The sequence below is a fragment of the Rhinichthys klamathensis genome, unplaced genomic scaffold, assembly GCF_029890125.1.
Source record: "Rhinichthys klamathensis goyatoka isolate OS25496 unplaced genomic scaffold, OSU_Roscu_1.1 h1tg000060l_1, whole genome shotgun sequence".
Lineage (NCBI taxonomy): Eukaryota > Metazoa > Chordata > Actinopteri > Cypriniformes > Leuciscidae > Rhinichthys > Rhinichthys klamathensis.
In genome coordinates, this window is record NW_026606605.1 from 1,784,333 (window position 1) to 1,802,500 (window position 18,168).

The following is an 18,168-nucleotide window of genomic DNA, read 5'->3' on the forward strand; positions in this document are numbered from 1 at the left end:
CACCATCTTTCAAGAGCAAGCGGTTTGCGAACCCTATATTTAACTCTGAGAAGCAGTCGTCAGTGAAATAAAGGGAACACAGCAAAAGTTTAGGATTATACTGCTGTGATATCGTGGTAAAGATGAATTTTAACCACTGATTCTTCACATGCTCATCCTTGGACAGTGAAAAAAACTGGCTTTACCTTTACATTGTAGAGCACAGCTTCTTCTTGACATGAGGTCGAGGTTTTCCCTGGTGTCTGTGCGCAATAAGTGGGAGGGCAATATGCTAATGTTTCATCTTGACGTCACAACGAAGCGGCTTATGACTCGTTTGAAAAGCGATTCATTTCATTGACTCTTACTTTTGAAAGACATTAACTTTATGAGGGCCACTGTCCTACAGAGTTTAGCTCCAACCCTGAAAAAAAAATCACCTGCCTGTAACTTTCTAGTAATCCTGAAGACCTTGATTAGCTTGTTCAGGTGTGTTTGATTAGGGTTGAAGCTAAACTCTGTAGGACAGTGGCCCTCCAGGACCGAAGTTCCCCATCCCTGACTTAGGCCACGTTCACACCGCAAGTCCTAATGCTCAATTCTGATTTTTTGATTGGCTGTTCACATTACCTTTTAAAATGTGACCTATATCTGATTGCAGTGGGAACTGTTTGAGGTTTAAAACTAACCGGCATGCGCAAAAGAACAATAACAATGACATCAGACGCAGCACGCGGTTGCACTAAAGTTCGGGAGGTTATGGAGGAAGTAAGCATATTCGCATTTATTTCATAATGTTTGTGTAATGGAAACTTTTGCGGGTTTATGGTTGCAAATTCACTACAGAGATCTGTGTGGATGCGTAGACAAAGCCAGGAGTGGTGGGAATATGACGTGAATAGTTTCACGGAGACGCTGTTCTCCTGTGTCGCCATTCTTCCATTTCGTGTGCAATTTTTTCAAAAATGGAGCGGTTACGGTAGGTCCTTCTAGCTTGAATTGAAGTATCTCCCCATATACTACTTAGATCTAACACCTCACTCTCATTGACTCGCTTCATCGCTGTTCTCCATATCTAGTCAAGTTTTTAATGTTAGGCTACTGTCTGTGTCTGTTGTGTCTAGGGCTTCGCCGGCGCATAATTGTGACAAATGTCGACGTAGATTGACGTAAAAGTCGCATCAAATCCGCCTTGATTGTTCACACTGCGGCCGCATTGAAAAAAATCAGATCTGGGTCTGATTCAGGACCACATATGTATGTGGTCTAAATCTGATTTGAAAAAATCAGATCTGGGCTAGATTTGAGTGTTCACACTACCTCTGAAGAAGTCTGACCTGGTCACTTGACCCCAAAAAAATCAGATTTGGGCCACTTTTGCCTGCAGTGTGAACGGGGCCTTAGAGCTATGTTACACACTACATGAAAGTTCATTTTCAAAAATCCATAATACGGGCCCTTTAATGGTCATACCTGAAAACGCTGGTATTCAATAAGTGAATACCCACAAATGAGTAGCTTTTCTAACTTACGCACTTTTACCACAGCAAAAGGCTCCTTTAAATATGGGTGTGTCCATCCTATGTGCATGTGCTGATATTTGTACAATTCTTCATAATTAATCACCCACAAACAATCAGCTAGATTGAAGTCATTAAAACTGACTCATGTCAGTAATTATAACAATCCAGAAACTGTCAACACAACTGTGGTGTGGGTACAACATGTGATTGGGTTTGGGACAGAATGATGCTCGTTGGCTAAGCACAGTGTCATTAAGTTAAATAAATATTTCTAGAAAGGTTATGGGTTCAACAGTAAATGATACTAACCGCGCAGACGGTAGATCTCTTTTGATGAGGTCCCCTCTGACTTTCTCTCCCACATGCCGATACACCTCCACCAGGCTTGATATCGCTGCCTCCCGTACCTGTGGAACACACACACACAATCAACCTCGAATCACAACTACAGGTTGATCATTCAACAATCCCACTTTCAATCAGTGACTGAAATTAAATCATTTACGATGAGAGTTTGTGACGCGATAAAATTGCTATCCGATTCATAAATACACTACTGGTCGAAAGTTTGGGGTCGGTATGATTTTTTTTATGTTTTTTAAAAGAAGTCTCTTAGCTCACAAAGACATTTATTTGATCAAATATACAGTAATGTTGTAAAATATGATTACAATTTGAAATAACGGTTTTCTATTTTAATATATTTTAAAATGCAATTCCTGTGATCAAAGCTGAATTTTCAGCATCATTACTCCAGTCTTCAGTGTCACATGATCCTTCAGAAATCATTTTAATATGATGATTTGCTGCTGAAGAAAGATTCAATATTATTATTACTATAATCAATGTTGAAAAGTTTTTTTTTTCTCACTTCACTTTTCAATTTTCTGGAAACTGTAATAAACAAATAAAAATCAGTGTTCTTTGATGAATAGGGAGTTTAAAAAAAACAGCATTTCTTTGAAATGGTAATCTTTTTTAACATTTATAAATGTCTTTACAGTCACGTTTGATTAATTGAATACATCTTTTCTGAATAAATATATCAATTTCTTCCAGTCTATATATATGTGGAACCATGAGATTGATCTAGACTTCCCTTTTCAAATCTCTAAAAGACGTCTTTTCCCCATTTCTTCCATCTCAACCTCCAAATCTAATGCTCATCTCTGCAATTCGCCCAGCAGGAGCTTGAATTCAGCTGTTCTTGTCTAAAGCCTAACATTAGTGCAGACTGCCTCCCTCCCTCACACACACACACAAAGGACAGAAACAGAGAGTGTGTCCAACTCACTTTACTTTTTCACACACATTCCGAGCATTACATACATACACAGACATACCTGGGGGTTTTGGTCTCCTGTTAGCGAACAGAGATGTGGAACAAATTTACTCAAACTCAAGGGCTGAGCACCGAAACTAAGAGAAAGAGAGAAACAAAGAAGCTTAGACTAAACAGTTCACAACAAGTTCAAATTCTACATCCATGTATACTGGAAAAAAATGGGTGTAGGTAGGGTTTACTTTGAACCATTTTGATTTAGGCCCTGTTTACACCTGGTTTTAAGATGCATTTTGGTCGATCGGATCACAAGTGGACGACACTAAATACAGGTGTAAACGGGTCTAAAACGTTTCGATCACTTCCAGAGGTAGTGGAAAACACAATCGACCGGATTGCTTTCGTAGTGTAAATGCTGATGCGGTCAAATGTGTTCAAACAGACACTAAACACCGTCTACTGACCTAACATTAAACATTATGGGACGAGCTCTAGCCGGACGGGATTTAAACTTTGTCGGCTGGAGACCCATGTCTGGTTTGAAGATGAAAAACGTTCCAAGCACAATATTCTCTCACCATTCCTGATCTCTAACACACACTCACAGCGTTCGGCTGGTCTTACGGCTGTCAGAGCAGAAATGAAAGCTGCTGCTCTCTGTATGTTTTTCCGTCGTCTCCGGGTGCGTTGCGTTCATATGTAAATTGTGTGAGCTTATTTTGTCCATTAGATCGAAAGATCTGAAAAAACACATACATTTACCCGCCCATAGACCCTCACCTCGAAGAAATCAGGACAGAAGTGGTTGAAAGTGGACAAAAGAGACGGATTAAACCAACAGGTGTAAACGAGTATGTGTCTCCCCCGTCTACTTGTGATCCGATCCACCAAAACGCATACCAGGTGTAAACAGGGCCTTAGAAATCACTAGTACACTTTACAATTACTTACAAAGAAACGCCAAGTAAGACATTGAATCAAAAGCGAAATTTTAAAGTAGAAAGACTGAAAAAGTGTTTTCTTGTTTCCTAGAGCTCCTCCTGTCCGATTTTAGGGGAAAATCGGGTCCATCGGAGACGTCCAATAGATTTCTTAGGCGCGCTAAAGAACACCACAGACACAGTGTAATCACCATGGGGAAATCTCAGAGTAAAACTGGGAGTTGTGAAAAATATGATACACCGGTGTTTTGCCAGATGAGAAGTTTATTTATGTATCATCTTTCATTTTATAACTGTATCATATATCTCTTTTAATTTCTTTTACAACTGTTTTAATTTTCCTTGCTTTTATTTTTTGTGATTATTTTAATTCCTTTCTGTAAAGCACTTTAAATTGCCATAGTGTATGAAATGTGCCATATAAATAAACTCGCACTTGCCTTGTAAAAGCGTCCTCCAATAATCGTTTTTATTTATAACTTTGAAAAATCATTTTATAGTGTATACATACACAGTTGGAAAAGAAGATATTTTGAAGACTGTTGTCGATGAGCACTGGACACCATTGACTTTCATTGTATGGACAAAAAAAACCCCCCGACATTTCTCAAAATAAGTCCAACAGGACAAAGATGATTTAATATCAGGGTGAACTATCTCTTTAATGTAATACAAAACCCAAACAACGGCATTGTCAAACTTGCTTGTAATAAAAGCAAACTTTATGGTACATAACATCTTATTATTATAATAACAGTGTAGTATAAAGCTGAGTGTATACAGCGTTGATTACATGACAGCTCTTTTGTCAACAACGAGGAGTAAAGTTACTGAGAAACTAGTTTTGTTTGTGTATGAGCGTTTATGTAGCGCTTCAGTGAGAACGTCTGTTAATCTGACCTTCCTGGAAGCGATACAGGCAGGTAAGCGGATTACCTCAGTGGGCCGAGTTTGTTTACAGTGTGTGACCGACAAGGAGCTTGCATGGTATGAATGTCTGTAGATTACATTTAAAACCCTGTGAATTTAGATGTCAAAACAGGTGGGAAATTCTGGGATGCTGAACTATTAGAATCCAGTCCTGTCTGTGATAAACCGAGGGGATATGATCGCATCACAATACTGTGATATGGAAAATCAGCGCCACCTGTTGGACAAGATTGCCGGTACAAATGTGGAAGTGTTTACAAATTAAGAATGTATAGGATTGTACGAGGACTTACGCATTTAGTGTGGCAACCAAGCAAAAGCAGAGTCCCTCTCGACTGCGGAAGTTTTTGTGTTTGAAGCCAGGAATCAGCCTCTCCCAAACGTTCTACACAGACAGAGGAAAAGAAACAGTGAAAACTCGATTCGTTACTACAAAAGCAGAAGAGAAAGAGATGAGCTCTGAAGGGAATGATGAATCACTGGCAGTAGTAGCTAGCAAGAATGATCCAGTGTGTTTCTATTCACCCAGCAGCTCATATACACACACACTAGACAGCAGCTTTATGAGTATTTATTTATTTGTCAGCATGAATGGGTGTAATAGTGATGATCATATCCGCTGTATGGTTAGCTCACCATGGGTGTCGTCGCCTGATCCATCAGCTTTAAAATGAGCCCTTGTGCCTGTTCTCGAACCTGATCCTTTGCGTCACCCAGACGGTCCACTAACGCAGGCACCACTGAGGAAAAAATGCAAAAGAAGGGTTTAAGAGACAATACAATGAAGTAGGGCTGGAAAAGATTGAAAACCTGGGTTTCTTTTTTTTTTTTTACATAAAATCTCCAGGTTGGTGGTGTATGTTTGTAGAGCTGCACAATTTTGTAATTATACATCAGTATTTAACTATAATAATAATAATAATAATAATGTAATATTTCACTGTGAAATAAAACATCGAGTATTTAAGAAAAATCCAATAGTAATTATTATTATCAAATTACAACACATATTTATGGCTCTCTTAATGTCATTATTTTCCAAAATTGAAAAACCTTAGGGAGACTTTAATGTCAGTGTGAATGGTAAGTTGTAAACGACTTTATTTCAGTATTGTGACGTATTTTACTGAATGAAACCGAATATTGAATGAGAAACACAGGGCGTGGCTTGTTTTTCCACTCTGGGAATTAAATGGATCTAGAAAAATGGGCGTTCCGTTCAGCTCGTTATCAAAGCTTGCTTCCAGAGTGGAAGTACATTTTCAGATTTTGAATAAAGATTTTTTTATTGTGGATTAACTTGCATGAATGAACTGATCCCCACAATAATAGTAATGTGTCGATTTTAATGTCATGAGGACTTTAAGCTTCTCATTTGTTGACAACAGCCAGTTTACAAACGTTTCTCATTAGAAGTTATGTTTAAGATGGTTGTCACATGTTATACGAGACCCAAACTCAGAGCAAAGCAGATGCAGAGATGAGATTGTGTGGATCAGCCCTAACTGTGAACTGGGCTGACACTAAACAGACACTAACACACTGAATCATGAGCGTGTAAAAGCACTTCATTCTAAAACATGCAGCACATATATTTACTTAATTAAATCGCAGCCTTTGCATTTTGATAATCCCAAGCAGCCCAATAATAATAATGTACATTTAATACTTAATATAATTTTCCTATCCCAGCTTGCAATTTGCAAAGACAACCATTTGTAAACCAAACAAACCGATTGTAGAAAGATTACCCCAAATACAAGTTTGAGTAATCTGACACCGTACCATTGGCACAAACAATGGTGTGACTATCTGTTTGAAAGAGAATTTAATTTAACAATGCTAGTGGCCCGGAAATGACCCTTCGTCTTTAACTTTCAACACTTTTTGTACGCCAGGCAGACTTGGTGTGAAGTCATGTCATTCCTTTCTCTCTACTCCGTTTGTTCCATGTTTTCAGATGAATGAGGTATGATGAGTGGGGGGGGGGGGTATCTGTTACCATCATAACAACCCGTCTCCATGGTAACAGGAGAGGGCGGGGCTCAAACAGCTGAGAGACAAGCACTGAGCCGGTGGATTGTGTCATATACATGGCAAGTCATCCCGGCATTCCCCTTTCTGCTGATTATTCAATGGAGAAGATCTTCAGCTAATGTTGGACTTTAGTGGAGAAAAGCACACCGCTTACCTGTGACGACATAACCTCTGAAGCGATCATTCAGCCGATCCACGAATGCGCTGACAATATCGATCCCCACCAATGCAACCTGACACCAAACAAGAAAGAGACAAATCAGCTGAAAAAGTCAAACTCACATTTCCTCTCACCAAGGCAAACTGTAGGACAGCATTTTCAAACACATGACTCTGCTGATTCAGGATCTGACACAGAGCTTTGCGTCGCTGTGCACTATGTCTTTAAGAATGCCTGTTGTTGTTGTGTGTGAGTGGGTGAATGAAAATAAGATTGTGAGACGGACTATATTTGAGGATTGCGGTGGGATCGCTGCAGTGTGTTTCTTGGCAATGCAGGATGGAAGTTCACATTCCAGAGAAACAATCAAATATTCACTACATCCCAGAAGCTCCAGTTATGACCTATTTTAGGCAAAGCATCCAGAGAGAGTCCTGAGTAAAGACAACAGAGTGTGTGTGTTTGTGTGTGTGCGCACCTGAAAGGCAAAACGGGAGAACACCTGGTCATTTCATTTTGGAAATAATTTAAATGTGTTTCAATTGGCCAGCGTTCATCTATTCTACACACTTAGCAATGGGTTCAGCCACACTTTATGGATTAACCTCATTTCTTCAAGTTAATTCAATTAGTAAGCATTTCTGGTTTCTTCCTTGTGTGACATATAGAGTAAAAATGTTATGTGTAAATCAAGTCCATTCTTTAAGAAGCACTGCTTCTCTTGTCTAAAGAGCCAGTCTTCAGTGTCACATCATCCTTCAGAAATCATTCTTCTAATATGCTGATTTTCTGCTCAAGAAACATATCAATGTTGAAACCCGTTATGCTGCTTTATTTTTTAATAGAAAGTTCAAAGGAACAGCATTTTATAAATTCTTCACTGTAATGCATCCTTGCTAAATAAAAATATTACTAATTAAAACTAACTGACCCCAAACTTTTGAAAAGGAAGTGTATATTAAATATTACAAGAAAAACAAATTATATTTAAAAAAATTATTCACAAAAACATTTTAGCGGAGAGGTGAAAAACGGTCTACCAGATCTTCAACCAGTGGGACAAAGAATTTGACACCCTGCATTTATCAAACCACATATATTTCTAGAAGCCTGCAGCTGTGTCTCCAATTTATGAATCACCGCCATCATTTCTAAAACCCAACCTCAATGAGTCTGATGTCATAGCCATCCATTAACATCCGTCCCCGAAGACTTGAACCATCAGCTGTCTGATGCTGCTTTTAAAGCATCCCTACTCAATCATGTTTCGATTCACACAAACAGAAATGGGAAATAAAGCAGAAGTGACCATTTTTTAATATTAGCAGCAGTATGAGCCAGCATAAAAGCTTCTGCTTGCACGCCCAGGCCAAACATGACAAGCAAGCATCATCAAACAGCTTTTCTTAATCTTAATCAATGTATCACACAAAAAAAGCATGAATCATATGCATTGCAGTGACATGTGCCTTTTCAGCCCCAGTGTAACAATACCCACGCAACCCTCCCCCATCCTCACAACACCCCCACTCTCTCACAGACACAAATGAATATGTAATGTATGCACATTGATATTAATGTATTATTTGAGCAGACTGAAGCCTCTCAAGAATAAACTCGTGTATTTTTCTGTCAGTTTGATGCACAACAAGCCTAATGCAATTGGTGATTTACAAGCAATAATAGATTATATGAGAATAAAATGTTCGAGACTGTCACTTTAGAACAATGCATGCATCCTTCATAACATCATACATGCCATCTGGCTTAAAACACACATTCATTTAAATATGCACCCCACAAAGCAGGTCACAAGCCATGTACCTTGAAATTGCTGGAATTGACCCATCCCGTCAGCTCATCTATGGTTTTATCCAGGCGGGGTTTGTCCTGCTCCACGTCCAAGGACCTCTGCGGGTCGCTCAGGTAGTCTATGAGATCCGGGCCAACCTGCAGCCTCCGGGTCACGTCCTTCTGCAAAACCTGCTGGTAAAAATAGTCCATGTTGTCATTGTCCTCCATCGGGACGCTTTGTGGTCAGTCCTCAGGTTGCGGCGAAACAATAACAACGACAGAATGACTGTCAGAGTCGCGTTAACAACGCGAGGAACTGAAATGTGGACAAAGCGGAAGTCAAATACTGGTTTTAAAGACACTTAGAGGTCTGTTGTTAGTGCATTAACGATGAAGTAACGGAAAATAAACAACTTCAACAAAGTTCCCCAGGAACGAAATGGTAGATCCTCCGAAAAAAGTGTATTTTTCCTAAACAATAAAGCGATGTGAAAAGAAATAGGCGGCGAGGCGCGTATAAAAACAGTGGAAATGTATCCGACCAGTCTCGGCTAACACTGTTAGCTTTAACCGTTATGGTCGAGTATCCTGGGGCCTGCCGCCGGGGCTCTCTTCCCTCCCGGACACCATTTCAGAACAGCCCGCTTCAAATCGCTCGTGGAGATGAGTGGATGATTCGCCGGTCCGTGCACTGCTCTCACAGGTCTCGTGTTCGCACTTAATCCAGAAATAATCCGCAGTTTGACAGCTGCCTTCCGAGCTCAAGACTCTCTCTTCGACCACGGCTACTGGAGCGCCGGTAGCCGCAATACTGGAGTGTTGAACAGCAAACGATGCCGAGGAAAAGTGATTGGGCCGAGGCCTTGAGGTCCTTCAACGCCGCACAGATGTCCAGCATGATGCCTGAATGAAAATATCCTCATTCTGTAATTTCTGTACACAATTTATTATTCATCATCGGAGACTGTGTGCAGTATGGCAGGATACGTTTATTATATAGTATCAAGAGAGACACTATACATGTTTTTATTATTATTATTATTATTATTATTTATTATTATTGGTTGTTGTTGTTCTTAAAGCATACTCCCTACTTCCACGAGTAGTGGATTTAGTGATTCAAGTTATTCCATTGTGTTGACATTTTTCCTTATGGTATTAATTACTGAATAAATTGTTGAAGATTTGAATATTACTAGATTATTATTATTTCTTAATTATAACATACCTCGTATCATTATAATATCATATCATAAACACACACATACACTTGTTTCATAGAACCATTTTGTGCATTTATAAGCACCAAGCAGATTATACTTGCTTTTGTTTTGAATAATGTACACGCTTGTATTTGTTTTCACTATGGTCTTCCATTGCTTTTTATTGGTCTTCGTCTCCCTCTAGTGGCATTTGAATGTTTTCCAAACTCAAATATTTGTGCTTGTACATAGTGTGTGTGTGTGTGTGTGTGTGTGTGTGTGTGTGTGTGTGTGTGTGTGTGTGTGTGTGTGTGTGTGTGTGTGTGTGTGTGTGTGTGTGTGTGTGTGTGTGTGTGTGTGTGTGTGTGTGTGTGTGTGTGTGTGTGTGTGTGTGTGTGTGTGTGTGTGTGCATACTAAAAATTACCTTCTTTATAGAGTACAGCATACTAAAATAAATTTTGTGGTGATGCACACCACATTAATAGATTTACATTTGTAGAGCCTATATATGTTACAATGCAATTCGAAATCCATTTTGAATTGAGACCCTAATTGATGCTTGTTTTTTTGTTGTTTTTTATATAAAAACATGCCTACAATACAGGACACGTGGTGGACAGTCAGGTAAAAAAAAACTCAGGTACCCCTAGGACTGTCTATATTACATTACCATGCATTAGTTTTAGTTTCAGGTCATTATTAAGTGTGTTTAGGTGTTAAAATCCAAAATGATTGATCATGCATTATTATAACCACAGGTTAAAAAACCCCAAATAATTTACATCAACAATGAATAGTGTATAATATATGAAACCATAAGAACTAACCAATCCGGAATGTGACACACTGCTCAGATCTTTTATTTAAAGAAATGTCACATTAACAACCAGAACACAAGGACATTCAGGTAACTTGTTTCATCTTTGTCAAAAAACATGGGAGAGAAGGAGGGCAACCGATTAGCTGTTACAGAACAATAAAAAACAAAACAAAAACAAAAAATCACTTTCATTGACAGGTTTAGCATTGCCTTCTAAAGTGGTTCCATGGTCGAGATAAAGAATACTGGAATCACTGGTGTATGCATTGATAGGAAATAATGACATCATCATCATCATATCCAATGGTAAAAAAACAGCTAAATATGGGTAAATACAAGAGAAAAAAAATGTGATGAACTTCACGGCAGCCCTGAGTCGAGCATTTCTGTGTGTGTGTGTGTGTGTGTGTAACCACCTCCCTCCAGTTGCAAAATCAAAGGCACTCACACTGACAAAAAAAACTTTTCCATTGATTACATGATCAACTCAGCAGCTGTTTACATCAGCAAAACTCATGTTTTTAAATATGCAATGTTATGCATCAAACTCCCTGTTGAACAGTATTATGCACGAGACTGTAAACTCAAAGAGACAGTTCACCCAAAAATATCATTCACTTTGTACGCAAAAGCCATATGACTTTCTTTATTCTGAAAAAACACAAAAGGAAATTTCAGACAGAATGAAACCTTCGGTCATCACTCATTTTCATTGCATCTTGATCCACAATGAAAGTGAATGTTGACACACACAGACTAACATTTTGTGCTGCACACATAAAAAAGTCAGGTTTTTGAAGCAAAATGAGGGTGAGCAGATAACAGACATTTACATTTTGGCTGAACTGTCCATTTAAATCAAGATTGCATGGGTTAAGTTTGATATATTTGCCTTGACGTATTCCAACTGTTGATTTTTGCATAATATTATGCTAAAATCTTATCCATGTCACACACAAAAAAACATGAAAATACTGTCATCATTTACTCATCCTCACGTTGTTTCGAACCTGCATGACTGTGAACTACAACAGATGATGTTTTGCAGAATGGGGTCCAAACACGCAGAGACATTTTTCAAAATAGCTTATTATGATAACACAGATAAAAGAGAAAGTCATACAGGTTTGGAACAGCATGAGGTGAGTAAATGATGACAGAATTTTTTATTTTGGGTGGACTATCCCTTTAATGACATGTAAGTGAAGTTGTGATTGAGAAGACTAAGGAAATGCCTGAATAAGTGTTTCTTCTAAATCCTGTCACATGGCCTGGGCTTTCAATATTGCACTGAAACATTGTGAAACTCAAATATTCCTGATGTACAACCTTAGCACATGTTGTCTAAATTTGAACATTCACATCAACTGTGACGTACTGTAACTCCACAACTGGAGCAAAATCGACTTAATCTTGCATGCACACTCTCAGTCCTTCTCTTCCCCTCGTCGGCTCACATGATTTCAACTGCGATTTTTTCCGTCCTCTCCAAATTAAAGTGAGCACAAACAGAAAATAAAAACCATTTTACTCCAGTTTTAATATGGGTTGATTTGTTGTAGTGTTATATTTCATTTTCTATATTTAAACATTCTCACACACACACGCGCGCGCAAAACCAGACAGAGACGCTCAAAGTTTCCTGCTCTCAGGTTTGAGAAAGTCACATGATCAATCGGCGGGAGGCGTATCCTACAAAACTCCAGAGACTTGCATCCTGCTGCTCATTTTCTGTTTTTCTATTTGTTCTCAGCGTAATAGAATGCAATCCTATTGGTTGAGGAAGAGGAGCAGGACGTAAACACTGTGTAGTCGTCGTAACGGCATCAGAATGCCTCAAACAAAATTCTTTGCCTGTTCCTTCTATATTTAGTAGTTCCATAATGCTTTAAGTATTTTGTTTTCTATATATCCAAAAATGAAATATTTTACATGGTAGCTCCTTGATTTTTCTCCTTGTACATCCAAGTAAGTGGTATTGTATGTACGTAGTATTTGTCACGTTGCATTGTATTTATTTTGCGTTTTTTTGTTCAGGTCCATCACGCTGCCAGGCAAACGCTCGTTGAACAAGCCATGCCTCCTGTAGCCACAACCCCACACAGCGCCTCATAGTGGTGTGGAGCAGGGGCAGGGCGGAGTTTACAGCTTGACTGACAGCTTGACTTTCTATGGCGTCTCCCAGAGGCTCCTCCTTCTGTCAGAGTATGACGCAGCAGCGGCAGAGACGCTGGCCTCCTCCGTGGACTGATGGAGGGGGTGTGACCGGGGCGAAGTAAGCGTGGACTTTGATCTCAGGAAGGTGAGCCTACAGGAGAAACAACCGCAGAATCAGCCACAATGCACAATATGACTAGATCTAGATCAAGCAATTTTTCTCTACAAAGAGAAGAAAAAAAATCTACAGCCAATCAGAACGTTTGATGAAAAGCTATGTGGACCAATGAGAGTTTTGTTTGGGTGGGGCTATTGACCAAAATAGAAGCCAAATGACCATAATGCCCTATTGCTTGTGACGTTGGTTAGGACCAAAACTCAAATTTAACTGCAAGTCACACTGACATGTGTACAGTAAAACACACATTGGATTTGATCAAACTATTTTTTAAGCTATAGCCTGTTGCTTTACACAGCATACCACGAACATTGTGATTTGTTTGATTGTACAGAGACTTGAGTTGCTGTAGGAAGAAGTGCAGCTATTGGCTCTAAATGACACATTACACACAATTTTATAAAGTTGTACCACACGGGAATCAAACCCACAATCTCTGGGTCAGGTGCCTGTCACTCATCTCGTTGCGCCACTGGGAAGACGCGTGCTCACACAGATGCCGAAGTTCTATAGTTCAATAACCAAAATGAAGAATTTGCACATAAATGCACTGCATTTTGTATTCAGATGAGATCATTCTTAGAAAGGCACTATATGTCTGGAACGGAAGCAACTTCTGCACCATTTCTGGCCACAGTACCTCTTGCGGACTGGGCATGTGCCACACTTGATTCGAACCCACGACGTGAAACGTTCGGGGACTGTGGCTTAGCAGAGTGCGCCGCTCAGTTCACGCACATTCATCAGGTTGCTGAGAAGAGCTTTCAGTGTGAGAATGAGCACACAAAAGCATTACTTAGCATGTTAACCAGATTAGCATGCTATGCTAATCAACATAAGACAAAAAAAACACAGGCAAGGTCAGCTTCGGAGAGGTATTTCTCAGGAACGGTAGTGAATATCATAAATCCGTTTTTATCCAGCTTAGTCCAAAATTCATCCGATCAGATTTTGGACAAAATTTGTAGGAAGAATAGCATTTTTCATTCACATCGGAGGCGGACAGGCAAATTAATGGAAAATGAACAATAAGATATCACCAGAAGATATTGGCATAAACCAAGGAACAATGACACAGAGAAATCAAATTTTGAACAATGTTTTCAAAAGTTGTTTTCCTTCAGGAAATGCTGATGATGATGATGATACCTACCGAATTTTGTGGCCGATATGTCAAATTGTTTAAAAGATATTGCAATTTACGACAAATTTCAAAAAGATGGTTCGTCCGATCCTGGCACAATCAGTATCTATGTTTTCGGCATGACACAAGGAATCCATATCATGATTTTCTGACAAACTGATCAAAAGTTATTAGCAAAAATAGCCATTTTTCAGATCTCATGACCCGTAGGTGGCGCTGTTCCCAACTTTGGTATGGACCCTTAGAACATGGTGTTGATTAGGTCTACCGAATTTCATTTTGATTGATCAAACTTTGGCCGAGATACAGCCTCTGAACCAATTTTGGGTTAAGCTTGCGACATTGTACAAAGATCATCAGTGCAAATTTTCATAAGAATTTGAAGGAGGAGTAGCAAAAAAACTAAATACTGTACTTTTCAAAATGGCCACAACTGTAATGGGTGGAGTCTTAATGCAAGATGTTGAATGTAATCAGCATGATGAGAGTAATCGGGTGTTCTAAGTTACATTTTTCTAGATGAAAGGGTTCAAAAATTATAACAGTTTCAAATGTGAAACTGGTGATGGCGCTATAGAGTTGGTCCTAGAGACCCCAAAGTTGGTCAGATTACTATTTATTATCATCACTACAAGTGTGCCAATTTTCATAATTTTCCTACATATGGTTAATTTATAGGTAGACTCTGTATTAAATAACCTCAGGCTGATTTACTAGAAAAGTGCAAATAAGTGCAAAAAATATCAGCAAAACCAATTTTCAATCTATCCACTGGTCTATAGTGAGAATAATGCGTCCTGTATGAAAACCAAAACCTCTCCAGTGTTTGACGCCGACCAGGACTACAAATCGTCATGATTGCTATGCTATTTGACACAAATTGCTGTTTGATGAAACAGACCAGTTTACCCCTAATGACACCGTAACCAAGTACAAATTAATTCAGGCCCATTTTTGACATGTTTGTTAAGAGATCCAACAGATGTGAAATTGAAAAAAAAGAAAGAATTTTTTTTTGTGATTGATCATTGCTCAGGCACTCAAGCCCATCTCTAGCATTTACACACTGTACTTGTGTTGCTGGCACTGCAAACTGACACTGCACATTTGAATTCCGCAAATTAATCATTTTAGTCTGTCCATGGTTGTTATAGTTAAGACTATGTGTGGGAATCGTGACATATCTAGCCATTGTTTTTGACCGACCCGGATTCGTTTGATGCCTGCGCGGGAGACCTGCTGGCAGTCATAGAGCTCAATGCGTTCCAGACGCTGGCAACTCTTGAGATGTTCCAGTGTGATGTCTGTGATCAAGGGGCAGTTGTCCAACTCCACGACCTGCAGACGCTCCTGACCACACACACTGCTGCTCAGATGTCTGATCCCGTCGTCTGTTATCAACTCACAGTGTGACAGGCTCTAGAAAGCACACACACACACACACACATAGAAGTGAGCAGACGAAAACAAATGTGCTCTATAATTCCTTTACAGAAAGCCATAAATAACAAGCATGGAAGCAATACTCCCACACACTCTCTCTCAAACACTGCTTGGCACTCACCAGCGCCTGCAGGCGAGGGCAGTGGATTGAGAGCTGAACCAGGGTGTTATCAGTCACCTGAATGGGACGTACAGACACAGAACATTAATTTTAGCATCCCGACTAACCAGGATAAATTGCTGCAAGGAAACAGACACAGCTCAAAAGCAGTAAAAAGAAAAACCTCAGGATTTCTTTGAAACTGCTCAAGTTAAACTATAATAAATCAAAACAGAAGGATAAACAGCATTTTTTTTAAACCAGTCAATAACAAACCATACACTCTATATGCATCACATTTGATTGCAACATTTTTATGTTTTTTTATATACACTACTGTACTGTTCAAATATTTAACGTCATTCTTTTAAAGAATTAATACTTTTATTCAGCATGGATACATTTAATAATGTTATAAAATGTATATATTTTAAATAAATGCCGTTCTTTTGAACCGCCTATTAATCAAAGAATGCAACACTGTTTCCATAAAAACATTAAGCAGCACAAATGTTTTCAACATTGATAATAATCAGAATCAAATGTTTTTTGAGCAGCAAATCAGCATATTAGAAGGATTTCTGAAGGATCATGTGACACTGAAGACTGGAGTAATGATGCTGAAAATTCAGCTTAGCCATCAAGGGAATAAATGACATTTTACACATACTGAAATAGAAAACAGTTTTTAAACTATAATAATATTTAGAGGTCCAGTGACACCGTAAACCGGCTCAATCTCTTCCATCTCAGATAGGGGTGGACCAGTACTACTTTATTTGATTTTCTATTCTAAACTGTTTTAATTATTCTTATTTGTTTTGATTATTTTAATTTCTTCTATATAAAGCACTTTGAATTGCCATTGTGTATGAAATGTGCTATATAAATAAACTTGCCTTGCCTTGCCTATTTCACAATATTCATATATTTTAATCAAATATTTGTAGCCTTGGTGATTATATTATTAGCCATAATAACTATACAGCACATTATATAATATAATACCAACAAATCTATATATATTTTACCGTTTCACAAAAGTGAAACTCGCCCATGACAACTAGGCCATATACAACAGCTTTTCTGAATTATGGATTTAATATAAACTCACCAAAATACATTCCTCTAAATCCATCTTCTCCATTTCATGACAATTCTAAAACAGAAGGAATAGTTTGTTTGAGAATCCTGTCATCAGCTCAAAGCATGCTCTCCGAATCCATGCGTTCATGTTTGGGGTGTTCGTGTGATTACTCACTCTGGCAAGAACAGTGAAACCAGCATCAGTCACATGTGAGCAGCGAGCAGCCTCCAGGATCCTGAGGAAAACACAAGCAATGAGAATGAATGACTGTGTGTGTGTGTGCTGATCTGCGTACAGATGAAGAAAGCTTTACTTGAGCCGTTGGCAGTTGAGGCCGAGGGCAGTCAGAGAAGCGTCTGTGATGTTGCTGCATCCAGACACACAGACCATCTGCAGTTTGTGACAACCCCGGCACAAACTCACAAAGCCGTCATCTGTGATCTGCTGCAAGATGGATAAACCGTGTTAGGGTTCTAATGTGTATTGTGCATTTTTTTTTTTTTTTTAGATGCAATAATTAACTCCGGTATTGTAACAAGTCTTACGGTGCATGATTGCATGTTGATTGTCATGAGCTCAGGACAGTGCTTTTGAAGGTGCTTCAGTGCAGCATCATCAAGCTGAAATGACATATTTAGAAGTCAACATGAAATCAAAACTGACCATTTTTGGGGGTTTTAATGGAATATTGCAGTATTTATTATAATACATGATTTATCCGTGCACATCTTTTTCTTTATTATTCATGTGCCTCATAATCTTTCATCGCAATTACTTCCCCTCCCTCTTGCAGCGACATCTCTTCTCTTCTCTGATGATGCGTTTAGCGGCGCGAGGGCGGGGCAACCTGTCACTCACATGAGATTCACCAATAGAAAACCACAACCATCTGATCAATTCCCCATGGACAAAATCAAGTTCCACCCTACATTTTTTTTGTTTCACTCGGATATACATCACAATTGGGAAGAAATTTCCATTTCATGCCGACTTTAACAATCATCATGTGTTTTGTGTTTTTATATATGTGTGTGTACCTGTGTGCAACCTCTCAGAAACAGAGCTCTGAGAGCTGTGCAGCCACGGCTGAGAGCCTCGATGCCATCACTCATGATCTGATCACACCAGGACAGGTTCAGGTTCTCCAACATACGACAGCCCTCACTAGAAGACAGAAGGAGCAAATGAAGAGGGTATGAAGCAACCAAAATATTTACAAAATAACTCAAACACCACTGCACTATCCAAACCTAAACACACAAAGAAACCAAAATGTACACTACCGTTCAAAACTTTGGGGTCGCTAAGATTCTTTCGTTTTCTTTCTGACAGTAAAGACGTTTGTAATGTTTACAAAATGTATATTTCAAATTGATGCCGTTCTTTCTAT

At 39.0% G+C, this 18,168-nt stretch overlaps 2 protein-coding genes across 42 annotated transcripts in view; both read right to left on the reverse strand.

Annotated features, from left to right (window-relative positions):
• clasp2 (cytoplasmic linker associated protein 2) overlaps nucleotides 1-9,493 on the reverse strand; it is a 66,503-nt gene extending 57,010 nt beyond the window's left edge. For 28 of the 41 annotated variants that reach the window (XM_056249575.1, XM_056249593.1, XM_056249590.1 and 25 more), the window contains exons 1-6: nucleotides 8,677-9,493; nucleotides 6,847-6,925; nucleotides 5,292-5,395; nucleotides 4,949-5,040; nucleotides 2,846-2,921; nucleotides 1,812-1,909 (exon numbers count right to left, since the gene is read on the reverse strand). In XM_056249575.1, coding sequence (XP_056105550.1) covers nucleotides 1,812-1,909; nucleotides 2,846-2,921; nucleotides 4,949-5,040; nucleotides 5,292-5,395; nucleotides 6,847-6,925; nucleotides 8,677-8,874 — 647 coding nt within the window. In that variant the 5' untranslated portion in view covers nucleotides 8,875-9,493. The remainder of the gene's footprint in view (nucleotides 1-1,811; nucleotides 1,910-2,845; nucleotides 2,922-4,948; nucleotides 5,041-5,291; nucleotides 5,396-6,846; nucleotides 6,926-8,676) is intronic. The other 13 variants (XM_056249587.1, XM_056249561.1, XM_056249578.1 and 10 more) reach the window with 1 other exon arrangement.
• A 2,910-nt stretch (nucleotides 9,494-12,403) lies between these two features.
• The window catches only part of fbxl2 (F-box and leucine-rich repeat protein 2), an 11,141-nt gene continuing 5,376 nt past the window's right edge, over nucleotides 12,404-18,168 (reverse strand). The window contains exons 7-14 of the mRNA XM_056249611.1: nucleotides 17,816-17,942; nucleotides 17,324-17,398; nucleotides 17,092-17,222; nucleotides 16,953-17,013; nucleotides 16,806-16,850; nucleotides 15,713-15,769; nucleotides 15,355-15,567; nucleotides 12,404-12,977 (exon numbers count right to left, since the gene is read on the reverse strand). Of these exons, the coding sequence (XP_056105586.1) occupies nucleotides 12,870-12,977; nucleotides 15,355-15,567; nucleotides 15,713-15,769; nucleotides 16,806-16,850; nucleotides 16,953-17,013; nucleotides 17,092-17,222; nucleotides 17,324-17,398; nucleotides 17,816-17,942 (817 nt within the window). The 3' untranslated portion in view covers nucleotides 12,404-12,869. The remainder of the gene's footprint in view (nucleotides 12,978-15,354; nucleotides 15,568-15,712; nucleotides 15,770-16,805; nucleotides 16,851-16,952; nucleotides 17,014-17,091; nucleotides 17,223-17,323; nucleotides 17,399-17,815; nucleotides 17,943-18,168) is intronic.